Below are 22,482 nucleotides of genomic sequence, written 5' to 3' on the forward strand. Positions count from 1 at the left end.
GTTATGTTAATTCTCCTAACCTGCTATGTTAATTTTCCTAAACTGTTATCTTAATTATCCTAACCTTCTACGTTAATTATCCCAACCTGCTATGTTGATTATCCTAATCTGCTATGTTAATTACCCTAATCTGCTATGTTAACTTGTTATGTTAATTCTCCTAACCTGCTTCATTAATTATCCTAACCTGCCATGATAGTTATCATAAACCGCTACATAAAGTCAATCAATCAGTTCCGAGAAAACCCATCAGTCATCACCACACCGGAATGCACCTCCACACTGTTACACACACACACACACACACACAACGAGTCTAATTTCACTCCAAAGGTGCGTTCACACAACAGACACAAGAAGAAAAGCGAATAGATCAATCATATTGTCATGGCAACAACAACATTTTTTTTTTGACTTTATCCAAAGTCCATATCAGCGTCCGATGGGCACCAGTTCCGCACAGCAGCGGCGCGGCACGCAATGCGGAAGTGGTCAGCCGTAGCGTGCTTCTATGACAACGGCAGTAAACAACATGGCGCCGTGTGTGTGATCTCAACTTCATCACCCCCCCCCCGTCTCTCGCTGAAAAGTAGAACAACATTCAATACTTTTCTTGGAAATGCGTTGATGAAATGAGTGTATCTCCCGTTTTTTTTAACTGAATTTACGTGATGATAAATGTTTGACATTGAGTGCAGTTTTGTGATTGCTACTGTTGTTGACTGACTGTATGCTACTGTATCAACAGTTCGCTGTTTTTTTTTAAAATATGCAACATTTCAAAAAGTTAGCTAACAACCTGTCAAAGTTGTATTTGGTAAGATATACCTATTCATTTTGAAACCAGGAAGGCCTATCGATATGTCGTCAAAAAGTGACAACAAGCTCAGCACCTGTGGCAACCGGAGGAGATCGAGCGCGACTAAAGAGGATGTGAAGCGGATGTGTCCGCAGCAGCGGGCCCGGTACCTGGCCTACGAGGAGCCGCCGAAAGAGGCGAAGACCTGGATGGCGATGTCTCGGCAGCGGGTGTCCGCCTGGGAGTCTTCCGGGGCTGGGGGGAAGAGACATACAACTGTCGGTCATCATCACTGCGACGAGAGGGACGAGGAAGAGAAGAAACGGCAAGACCTGATCATAGGACAGCTGAAGGCCGCGGAAGCCCGCAACAGAGTTCGACAGATGAGACTGCAGTATCGGAGTATGAGGGTAAGGATATCCTCCCCCTCGTTCTGTTCCAAAACGGCACCGTATTCTATATATGTATGTATATATATATATATATATATATAGCATGATATAAAATGCCCCTTATTTCGGCAATATTTTGACAATATTTCTATGGGCCCCTGATCAAAAGTTGTCTCGTACACAGAATGATAGTGAATAGGGTGCCGTCTGTCTCCATATGCACACATAGGTTTTTAAATAATTCACATGGATGTAACTGCTTCTTGGCGAGCTTTGACTGTTCACACAGTGATAATAAGCCTACCTTTAAATCCACTTTAGAAGTTCCTGTGGTAAGAAGTCAAATTATCTTCTATTTTTTTCTCTCTCTCTCTTCCTCTTCCTCTGCCATCCCTCTTAATTATGATGTCAATTACTGGGCCTGAACCACATTAATAATTGGCTTCCGCTCCATGAGGTCTGAATAATATGTTTCTCCGTCTGTGCATATCTCCATCCATCCCTCCGTGCAGACCGAGGAAATCAATCTAATTTGGGAAGCACCTCTTGTCATCATATTCACAGTATTTTTTTTTATTTTTTTTTAAATTAAGATGAATTGAACTGCTCCATGATAATTTGCCCAGGCTATAATTCCCCTCTGCACACAATAACAATGAACGTAGCCTACATGTAAGCCTATTATCCTATTCTATTGTAATTGTTTGTTTACACTTCCTCTGCCCTCCCTCTTCATCAGAGTGGTATTATCAATCATTATGATGTCAATTACTGGGCCTGAACCACGATACTTCAAGGTCTCTGCTCCATGGACCTGAATACTATGTTTCCTTGTTTGTGCATATCTCCCTCCCTCCATCGATCCGTCCCTCCACCCCCCCCCCCCCCCCCCCCCCACCCCCCCCCCCCACCCATCCATCCCTCCATCCGTCTATCTGTCCATGCAGACCCAGGAAATCAATCTAATGATTTCGTGCCAGTCCAGCGCCCAGACCGCCGTCCGTCTTGAGTTGCTGCTGCCAACGGAGGAAAGCAAGATAAATACCATCGATTGTCTGGACAAACTGCAGGTGGGTTAAACAGCCCCTCCCTCCCAACCCTCTTCCCTCCATATCTCCCTCCCTCCTTTCCCTTGGAAATATAACTGTGTGTGTGTGTGTGTCGATGTACTGTCTGTGTGTGTATATCTGTGTGTGTGTGTGTGTGTCTGTGTGTGTGTCTGTGTGTGTATATCTCTGTGTGTGTGTGTGTGTCTGTGTGTGTGTCTGTGTGTGTATCTATATGTGTGTGTGTGTGTCTATATGTGTGTGTGTGTCGATGTACTGTATGTGTGTGTATATCTGTGTGTGTGTGTCTGTGTGTATCTATGTGTTTGTGTGTGTCTATCTATGTGTGTTTATCTATGTGTATCTATGTATTAGAGGTTGACTGATTATGATTTTTCAACACCGATACCGATTATTGGAGGACCAAAAAAAGCCGATACCGATCAATCGGACAATTTGTTTTATTTATTTGTAATAATGACAATTACAACAATACTGAATGAACACTTATTTTAACTTAATATAATACATCAATAAAATCAATTTAGCCCCAAATAAATAATGGAATATGTTCAATTTGGTTTAAATAATGCAAAAACAAAGTGTTGGAGAAGAAAGTAAAAGTGCAATATGTGCCATGTAAGAAAGCTAACGTTTAAGTTTCTTGCTCAGAACATGAGAACATATGAAAGCTGGTGTTTCCTTTTAACATGAGTCTTCAATATTCCCAGGTAAGAAGTTTTAGGTTGTAGTTATTATAGGAATTATAATACTATTTCTCTCTATGCGATTTGTATTTCTTATACCTTTGACTATTGGATGTTCTTATAGGCACTTTAGTATTGCCAGTGTAACAGTATAGCTTCCGTCCCTCTCCTCGCCCCTACCTGGGCTCGAACCAGGAACACATCGACAACAGCCACCCTCGAAGCAGCGTTACCCATGCAGAGCAAGGGGAACAACCACTCCACTAACTAACTAGCTCCACTAACCACCCCGCTAACTAGCAAGCCATTTCACATCGGTTACACCAGCCTAATCTCGGGGGTTGATAGGCTTGAAGTCATAGCAATGCGTGAAGAATTGCGATGAGCTGCTGGCATTCGCACGAAAGTGCTGTTTGAATGAATGCTTACGAGCCTGCTGCTGCCTACCACCACTCAGTCAGACTGCTCTATCAAATATCAAATCATAGACTTAATTAAGTCTAAATAAGTCTAAATATTAAGTCTAAGTCTAAATATTGCTGTTACATTGCACAACCTTCAATGTTATGTCATAATTATGTACAATTCTGGAAAATTAATTACGGCCTTTGTTAGGAATAAATGGACTTCACACAGTTCACAACGAGCCAGGCAGCCCAAACTGCTGCATATACTGCTTGCACGAAACGCAAGATAGGTGACACAATTTCCCTAGTTATAAGAAATTAATGTTAGCAGGCAATATTAACTCAATATGCAGGTTTAAAAATATATACTTGTGTATAAATATATACTTGTGTATGCCGGGGCGGCAGGGTAGCCTAGTGGTTAGAGCGTTGGACTAGCGAGTTCAAACCCCCGAGCTGACAAGGTACAAATCTGTCGTTCTGCCCCTGAACAGGCAGTTAACCCACTAGGCTGTCATTGAAAATAAGAATGTGTTCTTAACTGACTTGCCTGGTTGAATAAATGTGTAAAAAATACCGAATACCGATTGTTATGAAAACTTGAAATCTGCCATAATTAATCGTCCATTCCGATTAATCGGTCGACCTCTACTATGTATGTGTGTGTGTCAGTGTGTGTGTCAGTGTGTGTGTCTGTGTGTGTGTGTGTGTGTGTGTGTTTATGAGCTGCAGGAAGATGCCTCTGTGTGTTGAATACCTCTGACAGTCTAAGCCGTTGAGGGTACTACAGTGACATATGGAGTTGTTTTAAGATGGCCATACCATGGGTCATTTTGCTATTTGATTTAGTATTTTAGGACCCATTTAGGAATGAAAAAACATTTAATAAACACATTCATATATGGCAAAAAAGGAATACGGTTTTGAAGTGTCTGTCCTATATCTAGGAGATATAAGAAAGATCAGGACATATTTTAGTTTGTTTGTACACGTATTTAACCCCTTATTTGTGTTGACACAAAACTACCTCCATGCTTCCATTTGTTTTGTATGTGTTATCAAAACAGAGAACTACCTCCATGCTTCCATTCCTTTGTATGGGTCACCAAAACAGAGAACTTCCTCCATGCTTCCATTTGTTTGTATGGGATACCAAAACGGAGAACCACCTCCATCCTTCCATTTGTTTGTATGGGTTACCAAAACGGAGAACCACCCCCATGCTTCCATTCCTTTGTATGGGTCACCAAAACGGAGAACTTCCTCCATGCTTCCATTTGTTTGTATGGGTTACCAAAACGGAGAACCACCTCCATGCTTCCATTTGTTTGTATGGGTCACCAAAATGGAGAACCACCTCCATGCTTCCATTTGTTTGTATGGGTTACCAAAACGGAGAACCACCCCCGTGCTTCCATTCCTTTGTATGGGTCACCAAAACGGAGAACTTCCTCCATGCTTCGATTTGTTTGTATGGGTTACCAAAACGGAGAACCACCTCCATGCTTCCATTCATTTGTATGGGATACCAAAACGGAGAACCACCTCCATGCTTCCATTCCTTTGTATGGGTCACCAAAACGGAGAACCACCTCCATGCTTCCATTTGTTTGTATGGGATACCAAAACGGAGAACCACCTCCATGCTTCCATTCCTTTGTATGGGTCACCAAAATGGAGAACCACCTCCATGCTTCCATTCGTTTGTATGGGTCACCAAAACGGAGAACTACCTCCATGATTCCATTCATTTGTATGGGATACCAAAACGGAGAACCACCTCCATGCTTCCATTTGTTTGTATGGGTCACCAAAACGGATAACTCCCTCCATGCTTCCATTCATTTGTATGGGTCACCAAAACGGAGAACCACCTCCATGCTTCCATTCGTTTGTATGGGTCACCAAAACGGAGAACCACCTCCATGCTTCCATTTGTTTGCGGACTTCTTACATCGGTGGATGGATTGAGACACATCCAATGAAAAAAGATGTCTCTGGCTTAAACTGACACATTTTTATTGCCACTTTGTTATTATGTTACTTAGATTGACATACTCTTTTTTAACTGAATTCCCTCGTCTTGTCTTTTTGATGATTTGAGGTACACATGTCTGTCTGGGAAGATTACATCAAGTCAGATGAGGTACACATGTCTGTCTGGGAAGATTACATCAAGTCAAATGAGGTACACATGTCTGTCTGGGAAGATTACATTAAGTCAAATGAGGTACACATGTCTGTCTGGTAAGATTACATCAAGTTATATTTTCCTTTCGTGATGTTTGTTATTTCTGTTCTGTCGCAGTGTTGATATGATAAGTGATATACAGACATACACACAGCGCACTGGAGGCTACACCTGGGTTGACAGTCTTTTTAATGAGTCACAACACTATTGATGCTACCGACCAAATGCCTTCCACCACTGTCAGGGGTTTAAATACCAGGAGAGACAGAGGGTGAGATGAAGAGAGAGAGAAGAGGGACGGGGTGAGTCAGAGAGAGAGAGAGAGGAGGGACGGAGAGAGACAGAGGGTGAGACAGAGAGAGAGGAGGGACAGCAGGTGAGATGGAGAGAGAGGAGGGACGGGGTGAGTCGGAGAGAGAGAGAGGAGGGACGGAGAGAGACAGAGGGTGAGACAAAGAGAAAGGAGGGACAGAGGGTGCGACAGAAATAGAGAGGAGGGCCAGAGGGTGAGACAGAGAGAGAGAGAGAGGAGGGACGGAGAGAGACAGAGGGTGAGACAAAGAGAAAGGAGGGACAGAGGGTGCGACAGAGATAGAGAGGAGGGCCAGAGGGTGAGACAGTGAGAGAGGGAGAGAGGAGGGACGGAGAGAGACAGAGGGTGCGACAAAGAGAAAGGAGGGACAGAGGGTGCGACAGAGATAGAGAGGAGGGCCAGAGGGTGAGACAGAGAGAGAGAGAGAGGAGGGCCAGAGGGTGAGACAGAGAGAGAGGCGGGACAGAGGGTGAGAGAGAGAGAGAGAGGAGGGACAGTGGGTGAGACAGAGAGAGAGAGGAGGGACAGTGGGTGAGACAGAGAGAGAGGAGAGAGAGAGAGAGGCGGGACAGAGGGTGAGACAGAGAGAGAGAGAGAGAGAGAGAGAGAGGAGGGACAGTGGGTGAGACAGAGAGAGAGGAGGGACAGCAGGTAAGATGGAGAGAGAGGAGGGACAGGGGTTGAGACAGAGAGAGAGAGAGAGGCGGGACAGAGGGTGAGAGAGAGAGAGAGAGGAGGGACAGTGGGTGAGACAGAGAGAGAGAGGAGGGACAGTGGGTGAGACAGAGAGAGAGGAGAGAGAGAGAGAGAGAGGCGGGACAGAGGGTGAGACAGAGAGAGAGAGAGAGGAGGGCCAGAGGGTGAGACAGAGAGAGAGAGAGAGGCGGGACAGAGGGTGAGAGAGAGAGAGAGAGGAGGGACAGTGGGTGAGACAGAGAGAGAGAGGAGGGACAGTGGGTGAGACAGAGAGAGAGGAGAGAGAGAGAGAGGCGGGACAGAGGGTGAGACAGAGAGAGAGAGAGAGAGAGAGAGGAGGGACAGTGGGTGAGACAGAGAGAGAGGAGGGACAGCAGGTAAGATGGAGAGAGAGGAGGGACAGGGGTTGAGACGGAGAGAGAGAGGAGGGACGGAGGGTGAGACAGAGAGAGAGGAGGGACAGAAGGTGAATTGAAGAGAGAGAGAGGAGGGACGGGGTGAGTCAGAGAGAGAGAGGAGGGACGGAGAGAGACAGAGGGTGAGACAGAGAGAGAGAGAGAGGTGGGACAGAGAGAGAGAGAGGCGGGACAGAGGGTGAGACAGAGAGAGAGAGAGGTGGGACAGAGGGTGAGACAGAGAGAGAGAGAGGAGGGACAGTGGGTGAGACAGAGAGAGAGAGAGGAGGGACAGTGGGTGAGACAGAGAGAGAGAGAGAGGAGGGACAGTGGGTGAGACAGAGAGAGAGGAGGGACAGCAGGTGAGATGGAGAGAGAGAGGAGGGACAGAGGTTGAGACGGAGAGAGAGAGGAGGGACAGAGGGTGAGACAGAGAGAGAGGAGGGACAGAAGGTGAGATAGAGAGAGAGAGGAGGGACGGGGGTTGAGACGGAGAGAGAGAGGAGGGACGGAGGGTGAGACAGAGAGAGAGGAGGGACAGAAGGTGAGATGTGGAGAGAGAGGAGGGACGGGGGTTGAGACGGAGAGAGAGAGGAGGGACGGAGGGTGAGACAGAGAGAGAGGAGGGACAGAAGGTGAGATGGAGAGAGAGGAGGGACGGGGTTTGAGACGGAGAGAGAGAGGAGGGACGGAGGGTGAGACAGAGAGAGAGGAGGGACAGAAGGTGAGATGAAGAGAGAGAGAGGAGGGACGGGGTGAGTCAGAGAGAGAGAGAGGAGGGACAGAGAGAGACAGAGAGAGAGAGAGAGGTGGGACAGAGGGTGAGACAGAGAGAGAGAGAGGCGGGACAGAGGGTGAGACAGAGAGAGAGAGAGGCGGGACAGAGGGTGAGACAGAGAGAGAGAGGGCGGAGGGACAGTGGGTGATACAGAGAGAGGGAGAGAGAGAGGAGGGACAGTGGGTGAGACAGACAGAGAGAGAGGAGGGACAGAAGGTGAGATGAAGAGAGAGAGAGGAGGGACGGGGTGAGTCAGAGAGAGAGAGAGGAGGGACAGAGAGAGACAGAGAGAGAGAGAGAAGTGGGACAGAGGGTGAGAGAGGTGGGACAGAGGGTGAGACAGAGAGAGAGAGAGGAGGGACAGTGGATGATACATAGAGAGGGAGAGAGAGAGGAGGGACAGTGGGTGAGACAGAGACAGGAGAGAGAGAGAGAGAGAGAGGAGGGACAGAGGGTGAGACAGAGAGAGGAGAGAGAGAGAGAGAGAGAGGAGGGACAGAGGGTGAGACAGAGAGAGAGAGAGGAAGGAAAGTGGGTGAGACAGAGACAGGAGAGAGAGAGAGAGAGAGGAGGGACAGAGGGTGAGACAGAGAGAGAGAGGAGGGAAAGTGGGTGAGACAGAGAAAGGAGAGACAGAGAAAGGAGAGACAGGGAAAGGAGAGACAGGGAAAGGAGAGACAGGGAAAGGAGAGACAGGGAAAGGAGAAACAGAGAAAGGAGATACAGGGAAAGGAGAGACAGGGAAAGGAGAGACAGGGAAAGGAGAGACAGGGAAAGGAGAGACAGGGAAAGGAGAGACAGAGGAAGTAGAGACAGAGAAAGGAGAGACAGAGAAAGGAGAGACTGAGAAAGGAGAGACAGAATGGACAGACAGGGAAAGGAGAGACAGAGAAAGGAGAGACAGAGAAGAGGTGACAGAGAAAGGAGAGACACCTCTTCTCTCTCTCTCCTTTCTCTGTCACCTCTTCTCTCTATCTCTCCTCTCTCTGTCACCTCTTCTCTCTGTCACCTCTTCTCTCTGTCACCACTTCTCTCTATCGCTCCTTTCTCTGTCACCTCTTCTCTCTGTCACCTCTTCTCTCTGTCACCTCTTTTCTCTGTCACCTCTTCTCTCTGTCACCTCTTCTCCCTCTCCTTTCTCTGTCACCTCTTCTCTCTGTCACCTCTTCTCTCTGTCACCTCTTCTCTGTCACCTCTTCTCTCTATCTCTCCTTTCTCTGTCACCTCTTCTCTCTGTCACCTCTTCTCTCTGTCACCTCTTCTCTCTGTCACCTCTTCTCTCTATCTCTCCTTTCTCTGTCACCTCTTCTCTCTATCTCTCTTTTCTATGTCACCTCTTCTCTCTGTCACCTCTTCTCTCTGTCACCTCTTCTCTCTGTCACCTCTTCTCTCTATCTCTCCTTTCTCTGTCACCTCTTCTCTCTGTCACCTCTTCTCTCTGTCACCTCTTCTCTCTGTCACCTCTTCTCTCTGTCACCTCTTCTCTCTGTCTCAGCTCAGCAGGTGAAGGAAGGGAATGTGAATGACTTTGATTTGAATGTGAATGACTGTGATTTGTTCCACAGACAGAGCCGAGGCACTTCAGAAAATGTAAATATGTTATTGAACAGCGGCAGACAGGTGGACCTCGGCAGCCTGCTGACCACATTTCACTGACATACAGAGACATTAGTCACACAGGTGCTTCAACAAGGACTTTTTGTGTGTGTGTGTGTGTGTGTGTGTGTGTGTGTGTGTGTGTGTGTGTGTGTGTGTGTGTGTGTGTGTGTGTGTGTGTGTGTGTGTGTGTGTGTGTGTGTGTGTGTGTGTGTGTGTGTGTGTGTGTGTGTGTGTGTGTGTGTGTGTGTGTGTGTGTGTGGTTTGCCAGTCTCTCTATTGAGCTATTACACTCTGTATAAGACAAATGGCATTTGACACGGAGTACATGGAATGGAATGTTACAGAGACTGGTACCCAAACTAGTGTTTATGTGTGGAGAGGGTGTACGTGTGGCTGTGTGGGGAGGGTGGACGTGTGGCTGTGTGGGGAGGGTGGACGTGTGGCTGTGTGGGGAGGGTGTACGTGTGGCTGTGTGGGGAGGGTGGACGTGTGGCTGTGTGGGGAGGGTGGACGTGTTTAACTATTCTTTGAGGAGAGAGGGGAGGGAGAGAGAGAGGAGGGAGGAGAGGAGAGGGGAGAGGGGGGTTCTGTGACAGCAAGTCCTGTGTGGAAGGAGGAGGAGAGGCAGACGGAGGGAAAGCCTGGTTTCTTCCTAGGTTCCTGAATGGGAATGGAATGGGGAGGAGCAGAGGGGAATGGTGAGGAGAGGGGAATGTGGAGGAGTAGGAGAGGGGAATGTGGAGGAGGAGAGGGGAATGTGGAGGAGGAGGAGAGGGGAATGTGGAGGAGGAGAGGGGAATGTGGAGGAGGAGGAGAGGGGAATGGGGAGGAGAGGGGAATGTGGAGGAGGAGAGGGGAATGTGGAGGAGGAGGAGAGGGGAATGTGGAGGAGGAGGAGAGTGGAATGGGGAGGAGGAGGAGAGGGGAATGGGGAGGAGGAGGAGAGGGGAATGGAATGGGGAGGAGCATAGGGGAATGGGGAGGAGAGGGGAATGTGGAGGAGTAGGAGAAGGGAATGTGGAGGAGAGGGGAATGTGGAGGAGGAGGAGAGTGGAATGGGGTGGAGGAGGAGAGGGGAATGTGGAGGAGTAGGAGAAGGGAATGTGGAGGAGAGGGGAATGTGGAGGAGGAGGAGAGTGGAATGGGGTGGAGGAGGAGAGGGGAATGTGTAGGAGGAGGAGAGGGGAATGTGGAGGAGGAGGAGAGGGGAATGTGGAGGAGGAGGAGAGGGGAATGTGGAGGAGGAGGAGAGGGGAATGTGGAGGAGGAGGAGAAGGGAATGTGGAGTAGGAGAGGGGAATGTGGAGGAGGAGAGGGGAATGGGGAGGAGGAGGAGAGGGGAATGTGGAGGAGGAGAGGGGAATGTGGAGGAGGAGGAGAGTGGAATGGGGAGAAGGAGGAGAGGGGAATGGAGAGGAGGAGGAGAGGGGAATGGAATGGGGAGGAGCAGAGGGGAATGTGGAGGATTAGGAGAGGGGAATGTGGAGGAAGAGAGGGGAATGTGGAGGAGGAGGAGAGTGGAATGGGGAGGAGGAGGAGAGTGGAATGGGGAGGAGGAGGAGAGGGGAATGGGGAGGAGGAGGAGAGGGGAATGGAATGGGGAGGAGCAGAGGGGAATGGGGAGGAGAGGGGAATGTGGAGGAGTAGGAGAAGGGAATGTGGAGGAGGAGAGGGGAATGTGGAGGAGGAGGAGAGGGGAATGTGGAGGAGGAGGAGAGGGGAATGTGGAGGAGGAGGAGAGGGGAATGTGGAGGAGGAGGAGAAGGGAATGTGGAGTAGGAGAGGGGAATGTGGAGGAGGAGAGGGGAATGGGGAGGAGGAGGAGAGGGGAATGTGGAGGAGGAGGAGAGTGGAATGGGGAGGAGGAGGAGAGGGGAATGGAGAGGAGGAGGAGAGGGGAATGGAATGGGGAGGAGCAGAGGGGAATGTGGAGGATTAGGAGAGGGGAATGAGGAGGAGGAGAGGGGAATGGGGAGGAGGAGAGGGGAATGTGGGGAGGAGGAGAGGGGAATGTGGAGGAGGAGGAGATGGGAATGGGGAGGAGCAGAGGGGAATGGGGAGGAGCAGAGGGGAATGTGGAGGAGGAGGAGATGGGAATGGGGAGGAGCAGAGGGGAATGGGGAGGAGCAGAGGGGAATGGGGATACTATGACAACAAGGCCAGAGAAGCCTGTTTGGCAGGATGTTTTGAGCACTACGAACTCATCATTAAGGGTTGTCCGCCGTCTCGCTCTCTCGCTCTCTCTCTCTCATGTTCTTGCTCTCTCTCTCTCTCCCCCCCCCCCCCCTCTCTCTCTCTATCTTTCCTGTTGATTTTTGGTTTGGCGCAGTGCATCCCCTCAGCTGATTATCAGCTGTTGTCAGACAGATGTTGATCTCGAAAGATGATTCTCTTCCTCAAGTCTCGCTCTCTCGTTCTCCATCTCTCTCTCTCTACCGCTGTCTCTCTCGCTGTGTCTCTCGCTCTCCCTCCCTCTACCTCCTCTCTCTTTCTTTCTCTCTCTCTCTCTCTCTCTCTTTCTCTCTCTGCCTGGTAGTTCTTCCCATCTTCATATTATTTTTGTCTCTACACAGAGAAAGCGAGTCGAGGAGATCCTGGACGACGAGAAAGGATTGACGATAACCCGCCGTTGAGAGTCGAGACCTGCCGTCCTCCTGCTTTGTAACTGTCCTCCTGCTTTGTAACTGTCCTCCTGCTGTAACTGTCCTCCTGCTGTGTAACCGTCCTCCTGCTTTGTAACTGTCCTCCTGCTTTGTAACCGTCCTCCTGCTTTGTAACTGTCCTCCTGCTGTGTAACTGTCCTCCTGCTGTGTAACTGTCCTCCTGCTGTGTAACTGTCCTCCTGCTTTGTAACTGTCCTCCTGCTTTGTAACTGTCCTCCTGCTTTGTAACTGTCCTCCTGCTTTGTAACCGTCCTCCTGCTGTGTAACTGTCCTCCTGCTGTGTAACTGTCCTCATGCTTTGTAACCGTCCTCCTGCTGTGTAACTGTCCTCCTGCTTTGTAACTGTCCTCCTGCTTTGTAACTGTCCTCCTGCTTTGTAACCGTCCTCCTGCTGTGTAACTGTCCTCCTGCTGTGTAACTGTCCTCCTGCTTTGTAACCGTCCTCATGCTTTGTAACCGTCCTCCTGCTTTGTAACCGTCCTCCTGCTGTGTAACTGTCCTCCTGCTTTGTAACTGTCCTCCTGCTTTGTAACTGTCCTCCTGCTGTGTAACTGTCCTCCTGCTTTTTAACTGTCCTCCTGCTTTGTAACTGTCCTCCTGCTGTGTAACCGTCCTCCTGCTGTGTAACTGTCCTCCTGCTTTGTAACCGTCCTCATGCTTTGTAACCGTCCTCCTGCTTTGTAACCGTCCTCCTGCTGTGTAACTGTCCTCCTGCTTTGTAACTGTCCTCCTGCTTTGTAACCGTCCTCCTGCTGTGTAACTGTCCTCCTGCTGTGTAACCGTCCTCCTGCTTTGTAACCGTCCTCATGCTTTGTAACCGTCCTCCTGCTTTGTAATCGTCCTCCTGCTGTGTAACCGTCCTCCTGCTGTGTAACCGTCCTCATGCTTTGTAACCGTCCTCCTGCTTTGTAACCGTCCTCCTGCTTTGTAACTGTCCTCCTGCTTTGTAACCGGCCTCCTGCTGTGTAACTGTCCTCCTGCTTTGTAACTGTCCTCCTGCTTTGTAACTGTCCTCCTGCTTTGTAACCGTCCTCCTGCTGTGTAACTGTCCTCCTGCTGTGTAACTGTCCTCCTGCTGTGTAACTGTCCTCCTGCTTTGTAACCGTCCTCATGCTTTGTAACCGTCCTCCTGCTTTGTAACCGTCCTCCTGCTGTGTAACTGTCCTCCTGCTTTGTAACTGTCCTCCTGCTTTGTAACTGTCCTCCTGCTGTGTAACTGTCCTCCTGCTTTTTAACTGTCCTCCTGCTTTGTAACTGTCCTCCTGCTGTGTAACCGTCCTCCTGCTGTGTAACTGTCCTCCTGCTTTGTAACCGTCCTCATGCTTTGTAACCGTCCTCCTGCTTTGTAACCGTCCTCCTGCTGTGTAACTGTCCTCCTGCTTTGTAACTGTCCTCCTGCTTTGTAACCGTCCTCCTGCTGTGTAACTGTCCTCCTGCTGTGTAACCGTCCTCCTGCTTTGTAACCGTCCTCATGCTTTGTAACCGTCCTCCTGCTTTGTAATCGTCCTCCTGCTGTGTAACCGTCCTCCTGCTGTGTAACCGTCCTCATGCTTTGTAACCGTCCTCCTGCTTTGTAACCGTCCTCCTGCTTTGTAACTGTCCTCCTGCTTTGTAACCGGCCTCCTGCTGTGTAACTGTCCTCCTGCTGTGTAACCGTCCTCCTGCTTTGTAACCGTCCTCCTGCTGTGTAACTGTCCTCCTGCTTTGTAACTGTCCTCCTGCTTTGTAACCGTCCTCCTGCTGTGTAACCGTCCTCCTGCTGTGTAACCGTCCTCCTGCTTTGTAACCGTCCTCCTGCTGTGTAACTGTCCTCCTGCTTTGTAACCGTCCTCCTGCTGTTTAACTGTCCTCCTGCTGTGTAACTGTCCTCCTGCTGTGTAACTGTCCTCCTGCTGTGTAACTGTCCTCCTGCTGTGTAACTGTCCTCCTGTGTAACAAAAAGGGAACTGCCTATTTCACTGCTCTGGCTTCATAGAAACTCTACTGTACATTTTCTTACCGTCTCCGTAACTACTATTACTGCAGTTAGGTCCCCTGCTGCACTCATCGAACAAGCACCTAGAAGTTTCTAAACAGCCCTTCCTCCATTACTGCTGCAGTTAGGTCCCCTGCTGCACTCATCGAACAAGCACCTAGAAGTTTATAAACAGCTCTTCCTCCATGACTGCTGCAGTTAGGTCCCCTGCTGCACTCATCGAACAAGCACCTAGAAGTTTCTAAACAGCCCTTCCTCCATGACTGCTGCAGTTGGTTTGCTTCTGCTATAAACGGCTGGCTGTGGAAGCCTCCTGGAGAACATTGTCCCTCAACTGGCCCCCAATTCCCTTTATAGTGCACTACTATAGACCAGGACCCATAGGGGTAGTGTACTACTTTAGACCAGGGCCCCATAGGGGTAGTGTACTACTATAGACCAGGACCCATAGGGGTAGTGCACTACTTTAGACCAGGACCCATAGGGGTAGTGCACTACTATAGACCAGGACCCATAGGGGTAGTGCACTACTTTAGACCAGGACCCATAGGGGTAGTGCACTACTTTAGACCAGGACCCATAGGGGTAGTGCACTACTTTAGACCAGGGCCCCATAGGGGTAGTGTACTACTATAGACCAGGACCCATAGGGGTAGTGTACTACTATAGACCAGGACCCATAGGGGTAGTGCACTACTTTAGACCAGGACCCATAGGGGTAGTGTACTACTTTAGACCAGGACCCATAGGGGTAGTGTACTACTATAGACCAGGGCCCTATGGGGGTAGTGTACTACTATAGACCAGGGCCCTATGGGGGTAGTGTACTACTTTAGACCAGGGCCCATAGGGGTAGTGTACTACTATAGACCAGGGCCCTATGGGGGTAGTGCACTACTTTAGACCAGGGCCCCATAGGGGTAGTGCACTACTTTAGACCAGGACCCATAGGGGTAGTGTACTACTATAGACCAGGGCCCTATGGGGGTAGTGCACTACTTTAGACCAGGGCCCCATAGGGGTAGTGCACTACTTTAGACCACGACCCATAGGGGTAGTGTACTACTATAGACCAGGGCCCTATGGGGGTAGTGCACTACTTTAGACCAGGGCCCTATGGGGGTAGTGCACTACTATAGACCAGGGCCCATAGGGGTAGTGTACTACTATAGACCAGGGCCCTATGGGGGTAGTGCACTACTTTAGACCAGGGCCCATAGGGGTAGTGCACTACTTTAGACCAGGGCCCTATGGGGGTAGTGCACTACTTTAGACCAGGGCCCCATAGGGGTAGTGCACTACTTTAGACCAGGACCCATAGGGGTAGTGCACTACTTTAGACCAGGGCCCCATAGGGGTAGTGCACTACTTTAGACCAGGGCCCCATAGGGGTAGTGCACTACTTTAGACCAGGACCCATAGGGGTAGTGTACTACTATAGACCAGGGCCCTATGGGGGTAGTGCACTACTTTAGACCAGGGCCCCATAGGGGTAGTGCACTACTTTAGACCAGGACCCATAGGGGTAGTGTACTACTTTAGACCAGGGCCCATAGGGGTAGTGTACTACTATAGACCAGGGCACTATGGGGGTAGTGCACTACTTTAGACCAGGGCCCCATAGGGGTAGTGCACTACTTTAGACCAGGGCCCTATGGGGGTAGTGCACTACTTTAGACCAGGGCCCATAGGGGTAGTGTACTACTTTAGACCAGGGCCCTATGGGGGTAGTGCACTACTTTAGACCAGGGCCCCATAGGGGTAGTGCACTACTTTAGACCAGGACCCATAGGGGTAGTGTACTACTATAGACCAGGGCCCTATGGGGGTAGTGCACTACTTTAGACCAGGGCCCCATAGGGGTAGTGCACTACTTTAGACCAGGACCCATAGGGGTAGTGTACTACTTTAGACCAGGGCCCATAGGGGTAGTGTACTACTATAGACCAGGGCCCTATGGGGGTAGTGCACTACTTTAGACCAGGGCCCCATAGGGGTAGTGCACTACTTTAGACCAGGACCCATAGGGGTAGTGCACTACTTTAGACAGGGCCCCATAGGGGTAGTGCACTACTTTAGACCAGGGCCCCATAGGGGTAGTGCACTACTTTAGACCAGGGTCCATAGAGGTACTGCACTACTTTAGACCAGGGTCCATAGAGGTAGTGCACTACTTTAGACCAGGGCCCATAGGGGTAGTGCACTACTTTAGACCAGGGTCCATAGAGGTAGTGCACTACTTTAGACCAGGGCCCATAGGGGTAGTGCCCTACTTTAGACCAGGGCCAATAGGACTCTGTGGTAGTGCACTACTTTAGACCAGGACCCATAGGGGTAGTGCACTACTTTAGACCAGGACCCATAGGGGTAGTGCACTACTTTATACCAGGACCCATAGGGGTAGTGCACTACTTTAGACCAGGACCCCATAGGGGTAGTGCACTACTTTAGACCAGGGCCCCATAGGGGTAGTGCACTACTTTAGACCAGGGTCCATAGAGGTACTGCACTACTTTAGACCAGGGCCCTATGGGGGTAGTGCACTACTTTATACCAGGACCCCATAGGGGTAGTGCACTACTTTAGGCCAGGGCCCCATAGGGGTAGTGCACTACTTTAGACCAGGGTCCATAGAGGTACTGCACTACTTTATACCAGGACCCATAGGGGTAGTGCACTACTTTATACCAGGACCCCATAGGGGTAGTGCACTACTTTAGGCCAGGGCCCCATAGGGGTAGTGCACTACTTTAGACCAGGGTCCATAGAGGTACTGCACTACTTTAGACCAGGGCCCATAGGGGGTAGTGCACTACTTTAGATCATGGTCCAAAGAGGTATTGCACTACTTTAGACCAGGGCCCATAGGGGTAGTGCCCTACTTTAGACCAGGGCCAATAGGACTCTGTGGTAGTGCACTACTTTAGACCAGGACCCATAGGGGTAGTACACTACTTTAGACCAGGACCCATAGGGGTAGTGTACTACTATAGACCAGGGCCCTATGGGGGTAGTGCACTACTTTAGACCAGGGCCCTATGGGGGTAGTGCACTACTATAGACCAGGACCCATAGGGGTAGTGTACTACTATAGACCAGGACCCATAGGGGTAGTGTACTACTATAGACCAGGACCCATAGGGGTAGTGCACTACTTTAGACCAGGGCCCATAGGGGTAGTGCACTACTTTAGACCAGGGCCCTATGGGGGTAGTGCACTACTTTAGACCAGGGCCCCATAGGGGTAGTGCACTACTTTAGACCAGGACCCATAGGGGTAGTGCACTACTTTAGACCAGGGCCCCATAGGGGTAGTGCACTACTTTAGACCAGGGCCCCATAGGGGTAGTGCACTACTTTAGACCAGGGTCCATAGGGGTAGTGTACTACTTTAGACCAGGGCCCATAGGGGTAGTGTACTACTATAGACCAGGGCACTATGGGGGTAGTGCACTACTTTAGACCAGGGCCCCATAGGGGTAGTGCACTACTTTAGACCAGGGCCCTATGGGGGTAGTGCACTACTTTAGACCAGGGCCCATAGGGGTAGTGTACTACTTTAGACCAGGGCCCTATGGGGGTAGTGCACTACTTTAGACCAGGGCCCCATAGGGGTAGTGCACTACTTTAGACCAGGACCCATAGGGGTAGTGTACTACTATAGACCAGGGCCCTATGGGGGTAGTGCACTACTTTAGACCAGGGCCCCATAGGGGTAGTGCACTACTTTAGACCAGGACCCATAGGGGTAGTTTACTACTTTAGACCAGGGCCCATAGGGGTAGTGTACTACTATAGACCAGGGCCCTATGGGGGTAGTGCACTACTTTAGACCAGGGCCCCATAGGGGTAGTGCACTACTTTAGACCAGGACCCATAGGGGTAGTGCACTACTTTAGACAGGGCCCCATAGGGGTAGTGCACTACTTTAGACCAGGGCCCCATAGGGGTAGTGCACTACTTTAGACCAGGGTCCATAGAGGTACTGCACTACTTTAGACCAGGGTCCATAGAGGTAGTGCACTACTTTAGACCAGGGCCCATAGGGGTAGTGCACTACTTTAGACCAGGGTCCATAGAGGTAGTGCACTACTTTAGACCAGGGCCCATAGGGGTAGTGCCCTACTTTAGACCAGGGCCAATAGGACTCTGTGGTAGTGCACTACTTTAGACCAGGACCCATAGGGGTAGTGCACTACTTTAGACCAGGACCCATAGGGGTAGTGCACTACTTTAGACCAGGACCCATAGGGGTAGTGCACTACTTTATACCAGGACCCATAGGGGTAGTGCACTACTTTAGACCAGGACCCCATAGGGGTAGTGCACTACTTTAGACCAGGGCCCCATAGGGGTAGTGCACTACTTTAGACCAGGGTCCATAGAGGTACTGCACTACTTTAGACCAGGGCCCTATGGGGGTAGTGCACTACTTTATACCAGGACCCCATAGGGGTAGTGCACTACTTTAGACCAGGGCCCCATAGGGGTAGTGCACTACTTTAGACCAGGGTCCATAGAGGTACTGCACTACTTTAGACCAGGGCCCATAGGGGGTAGTGCACTACTTTAGATCAGGGTCCAAAGAGGTATTGCACTACTTTAGACCAGGGCCCATAGGGGTAGGGCCCTACTTTAGACCAGGGCCAATAGGACTCTGTGGTAGTGCACTACTTTAGACCAGGACCCATAGGGGTAGTGTACTACTATAGACCAGGGCCCTATGGGGGTAGTGCACTACTTTAGACCAGGGCCCTATGGGGGTAGTGCACTACTATAGACCAGGACCCATAGGGGTAGTGTACTACTATAGACCAGGACCCATAGGGGTAGTGCACTACTTTAGACCAGGACCCATAGGGGTAGTGCACTACTTTAGACCAGGACCCATAGGGGTAGTGTACTACTATAGACCAGGACCCATAGGGGTAGTGTACTACTATAGACCAGGGCCCTATGGGGGTAGTGCACTACTATAGACCAGGGCCCTATGGGGGTAGTGCACTACTTTAGACCAGGGCCCCATAGGGGTAGTGCACTACTTTAGACCAGGACCCATAGGGGTAGTGCACTACTTTATACCAGGACCCATAGGGGTAGTGCACTACTTTAGACCAGGACCCCATAGGGGTAGTGCACTACTTTAGACCAGGGCCCCATAGGGGTAGTGCACTACTTTAGACCAGGGTCCATAGAGGTACTGCACTACTTTAGACCAGGGCCCTATGGGGGTAGTGCACTACTTTATACCAGGACCCCATAGGGGTAGTGCACTACTTTAGACCAGGGCCCCATAGGGGTAGTGCACTACTTTAGACCAGGGTCCATAGAGGTACTGCACTACTTTAGACCAGGGCCCATAGGGGGTAGTGCACTACTTTAGATCAGGGTCCAAAGAGGTATTGCACTACTTTAGACCAGGGCCCATAGGGGTAGGGCCCTACTTTAGACCAGGGCCAATAGGACTCTGTGGTAGTGCACTACTTTAGACCAGGACCCATAGGGGTAGTGTACTACTATAGACCAGGGCCCTATGGGGGTAGTGCACTACTTTAGACCAGGGCCCTATGGGGGTAGTGCACTACTATAGACCAGGACCCATAGGGGTAGTGTACTACTATAGACCAGGACCCATAGGGGTAGTGCACTACTTTAGACCAGGACCCATAGGGGTAGTGCACTACTTTAGACCAGGACCCATAGGGGTAGTGTACTACTATAGACCAGGACCCATAGGGGTAGTGTACTACTATAGACCAGGGCCCTATGGGGGTAGTGCACTACTATAGACCAGGGCCCTATGGGGGTAGTGCACTACTTTAGACCAGGGCCCCATAGGGGTAGTGCACTACTTTAGACCAGGACCCATAGGGGTAGTGCACTACTTTATACCAGGACCCATAGGGGTAGTGCACTACTTTAGACCAGGACCCCATAGGGGTAGTGCACTACTTTAGACCAGGGCCCCATAGGGGTAGTGCACTACTTTAGACCAGGGTCCATAGAGGTACTGCACTACTTTAGACCAGGGCCCTATGGGGGTAGTGCACTACTTTATACCAGGACCCCATAGGGGTAGTGCACTACTTTAGACCAGGGCCCCATAGGGGTAGTGCACTACTTTAGACCAGGGTCCATAGAGGTACTGCACTACTTTAGACCAGGGCCCATAGGGGGTAGTGCACTACTTTAGATCAGGGTCCAAAGAGGTATTGCACTACTTTAGACCAGGGCCCATAGGGGTAGGGCCCTACTTTAGACCAGGGCCAATAGGACTCTGTGGTAGTGCACTACTTTAGACCAGGACCCATAGGGGTAGTGTACTACTATAGACCAGGGCCCTATGGGGGTAGTGCACTACTTTAGACCAGGGCCCTATGGGGGTAGTGCACTACTATAGACCAGGACCCATAGGGGTAGTGTACTACTATAGACCAGGACCCATAGGGGTAGTGTACTACTATAGACCAGGGCCCTATGGGGGTAGTGCACTACTATAGACCAGGGCCCTATGGGGGTAGTGCACTACTTTAGACCAGGGCCCCATAGGGGTAGTGCACTACTTTAGACCAGGACCCCATAGGGGTAGTGTACTACTATAGACCAGGGTCCAAAGAGGTATTGCACTACTTTAGACCAGGGCCCATAGGGGTAGTGCCCTACTTTAGACCAGGGCCAATAGGACTCTGTGGTAGTGCACTACTTTAGACCAGGACCCATAGGGGTAGTACACTACTTTAGACCAGGACCCATAGGGGTAGTGCACTACTTTAGACCAGGACCCATAGGGGTAGTGCACTACTTTAGACCAGGACCCATAGGGGTAGTGCACTAGTTTAGACCAGGGCCTATAGGGGGTAGTGCACTACTTTAGACCAGGGTCAATAGGACTCTGTGGTAGTGCACTATATAGGGAATAGGGTGCCATGTGGGACTCAACTGTTGAGGAGACCTCATGTCCACTAGAGCCTCTCTCTCTCTTCTCTCTCTCTCTCTCTCTGTCTCTCTCTCTCTCTCTTCTTTCTCTCTCTCTCTCTCTCTCTCTCTCTCTCAATTCAACTCAAGGGGCTTTATTGGCATGGGAAGCATGTGTTAACATTGCCAAAGCAAGTGAGGTAGATAATATACAAAAGTGAAATAAACAATAAAAATTAACAGTAAACATTACACATACAGAAATTTCAAAACAATAAAGACATTACAAATGTCATATTGTAACTATGTACAAATGGTTAAAGTACACAGGGGCAAATAAATATGGGTTGTATTTACAATGGTGTTTGTTCTTCACTGGTTGCCCTTTTCTTGTGGCAACAGGTCACACATCTTGCTGCTGTGATGGCACACTGTGGTATTTCACCCAGTAGTTATGGGAGTTTATCAAAATCGGGTTTATATTCAAACTCTTTGTGGGTCTGTGTAATCTGAGGGAAATATGTATCTCTAATATGGTCATACATTTGGCAGGAGGTTAGGAAGTGCAGCTCAGTTTCCACCTCATTTTGTGGGCAGTGAGCACATAGCCTGTCTTCTCTTGAGAGCCATGTCTGCCTACGGAGGCCTTTCTCAATAGCAAGGCTATGCTCACTGAGTCTGTACATAGTCAAAGCTTTCCTTAATTTTGGGTCAGTCACAGTGGTCAGGTATTCTGCCGGTCAGGTATTCTCTCTCCCTCTCTCCCTCTCTCTGTCTCCTCTCTCTCTGTCTCTCTCTCTCTCTCCCTCTACCTCTCCCTCATTCTGTCTCCTCTCTCTCTCTCTCTCTCTCTCTCTCTCTCTCTCTCTCTCTCTCTCTCTCTCTCTCTCTCTCTCTCTCTCTCTCTCTCTCTCTCTCTCTGTCTCTCTCTCTCTCCTCTCTCTGCGTACAGACCTAATCATTACCTTCATTTCTATTGATTCGGTGGAGATTAGAAATGTGATGATATCGTAATGGTTGTCTGCATGGCTGAAGAGAGGAAGCCAAACATTAAATCATAGACAGGATACATAACATGAGAGACAGAACATACACACACACACACTCACACACACACACACACACTCACAAACAGGCATACAAGTGCCATCTAGTGTTTGACTTTGATAGTAATACTTCTGTCTGCTTTTAGCCCTGAAGCCAACATGGAGTTATATTGCTCCCTGGTGGTAGTATTTAGTACTGCATGGAGTTATACTGCTCCCTGGTGGTAGCACTACGTACTGCATGGAGTTATACTGCTCCCTGGTGGTTGTACTAAGTACTGCATGGGGTTATACTGCTCCCTGGTGGTAGTACTGAGTACCGCATGGAGTTATACTGCTCTCTGGTGGTAGTACTGAATACTGCATGGTGTTATACTGCTCTCTGGTGGTAGTACTGAGTACTGCATGGAGTTTTACTGCTCTGTGGTAGTACTGAGTACTGCATGGAGTTACACTGCTCTCTGGTAGTAGTACTGAGTACTGCATGGAGTTATACTGCTCTCTGGTGGTAGTACTAAGCACTGCATGGAATTATACTGCTCTCTGGTGTTAGTACTAAG

The 22,482-nt window shown here is 49.8% G+C and overlaps 1 protein-coding gene across 2 annotated transcripts; it reads left to right on the forward strand.

The window, feature by feature from the left end:
• Positions 1-465: 465 nt before the first annotated feature.
• LOC110492917 (uncharacterized) lies at positions 466-12,454 on the forward strand. 2 transcript variants are annotated; one of them, XM_036947815.2, is made up of 4 exons: positions 466-589; positions 848-1,209; positions 2,139-2,261; positions 11,897-12,454. In XM_036947815.2, the coding sequence occupies exons 1-4, from the start codon at positions 481-483 to the stop codon at positions 11,954-11,956; spliced, it is 654 nt and encodes a 217-aa protein (XP_036803710.2). In that variant the 5' UTR covers positions 466-480; the 3' UTR covers positions 11,957-12,454. The 2 variants fall into 2 exon arrangements, with proteins under 2 accessions (XP_036803710.2, XP_090060148.1); XM_090204022.1 differs by lacking the exon at positions 466-589 and having other exon boundaries at positions 737-1,209.
• The last annotated feature ends 10,028 nt before the right edge of the window (positions 12,455-22,482 follow it).

The sequence above is a fragment of the Oncorhynchus mykiss genome, chromosome 16, assembly GCF_057628025.1.
Source record: "Oncorhynchus mykiss isolate SJ-2025 chromosome 16, ASM5762802v1, whole genome shotgun sequence".
In the NCBI taxonomy this organism is placed as follows: Eukaryota; Metazoa; Chordata; class Actinopteri; order Salmoniformes; family Salmonidae; genus Oncorhynchus; species Oncorhynchus mykiss.

Coding starts and splice junctions, on each gene's coding strand:
- LOC110492917 (XM_036947815.2), top strand. CDS start 481: ATGCGGAAGTGGTCAGCCGTAGCGTGCTTCTATGACAACGGCAGTAAA. Junction 590..847: donor CCCCCGTCTCTCGCTGAAAA/GTAGAACAACAT, acceptor TTTTGAAACCAG/GAAGGCCTATCGATATGTCG. Junction 1,210..2,138: donor TGCAGTATCGGAGTATGAGG/GTAAGGATATCC, acceptor CTGTCCATGCAG/ACCCAGGAAATCAATCTAAT.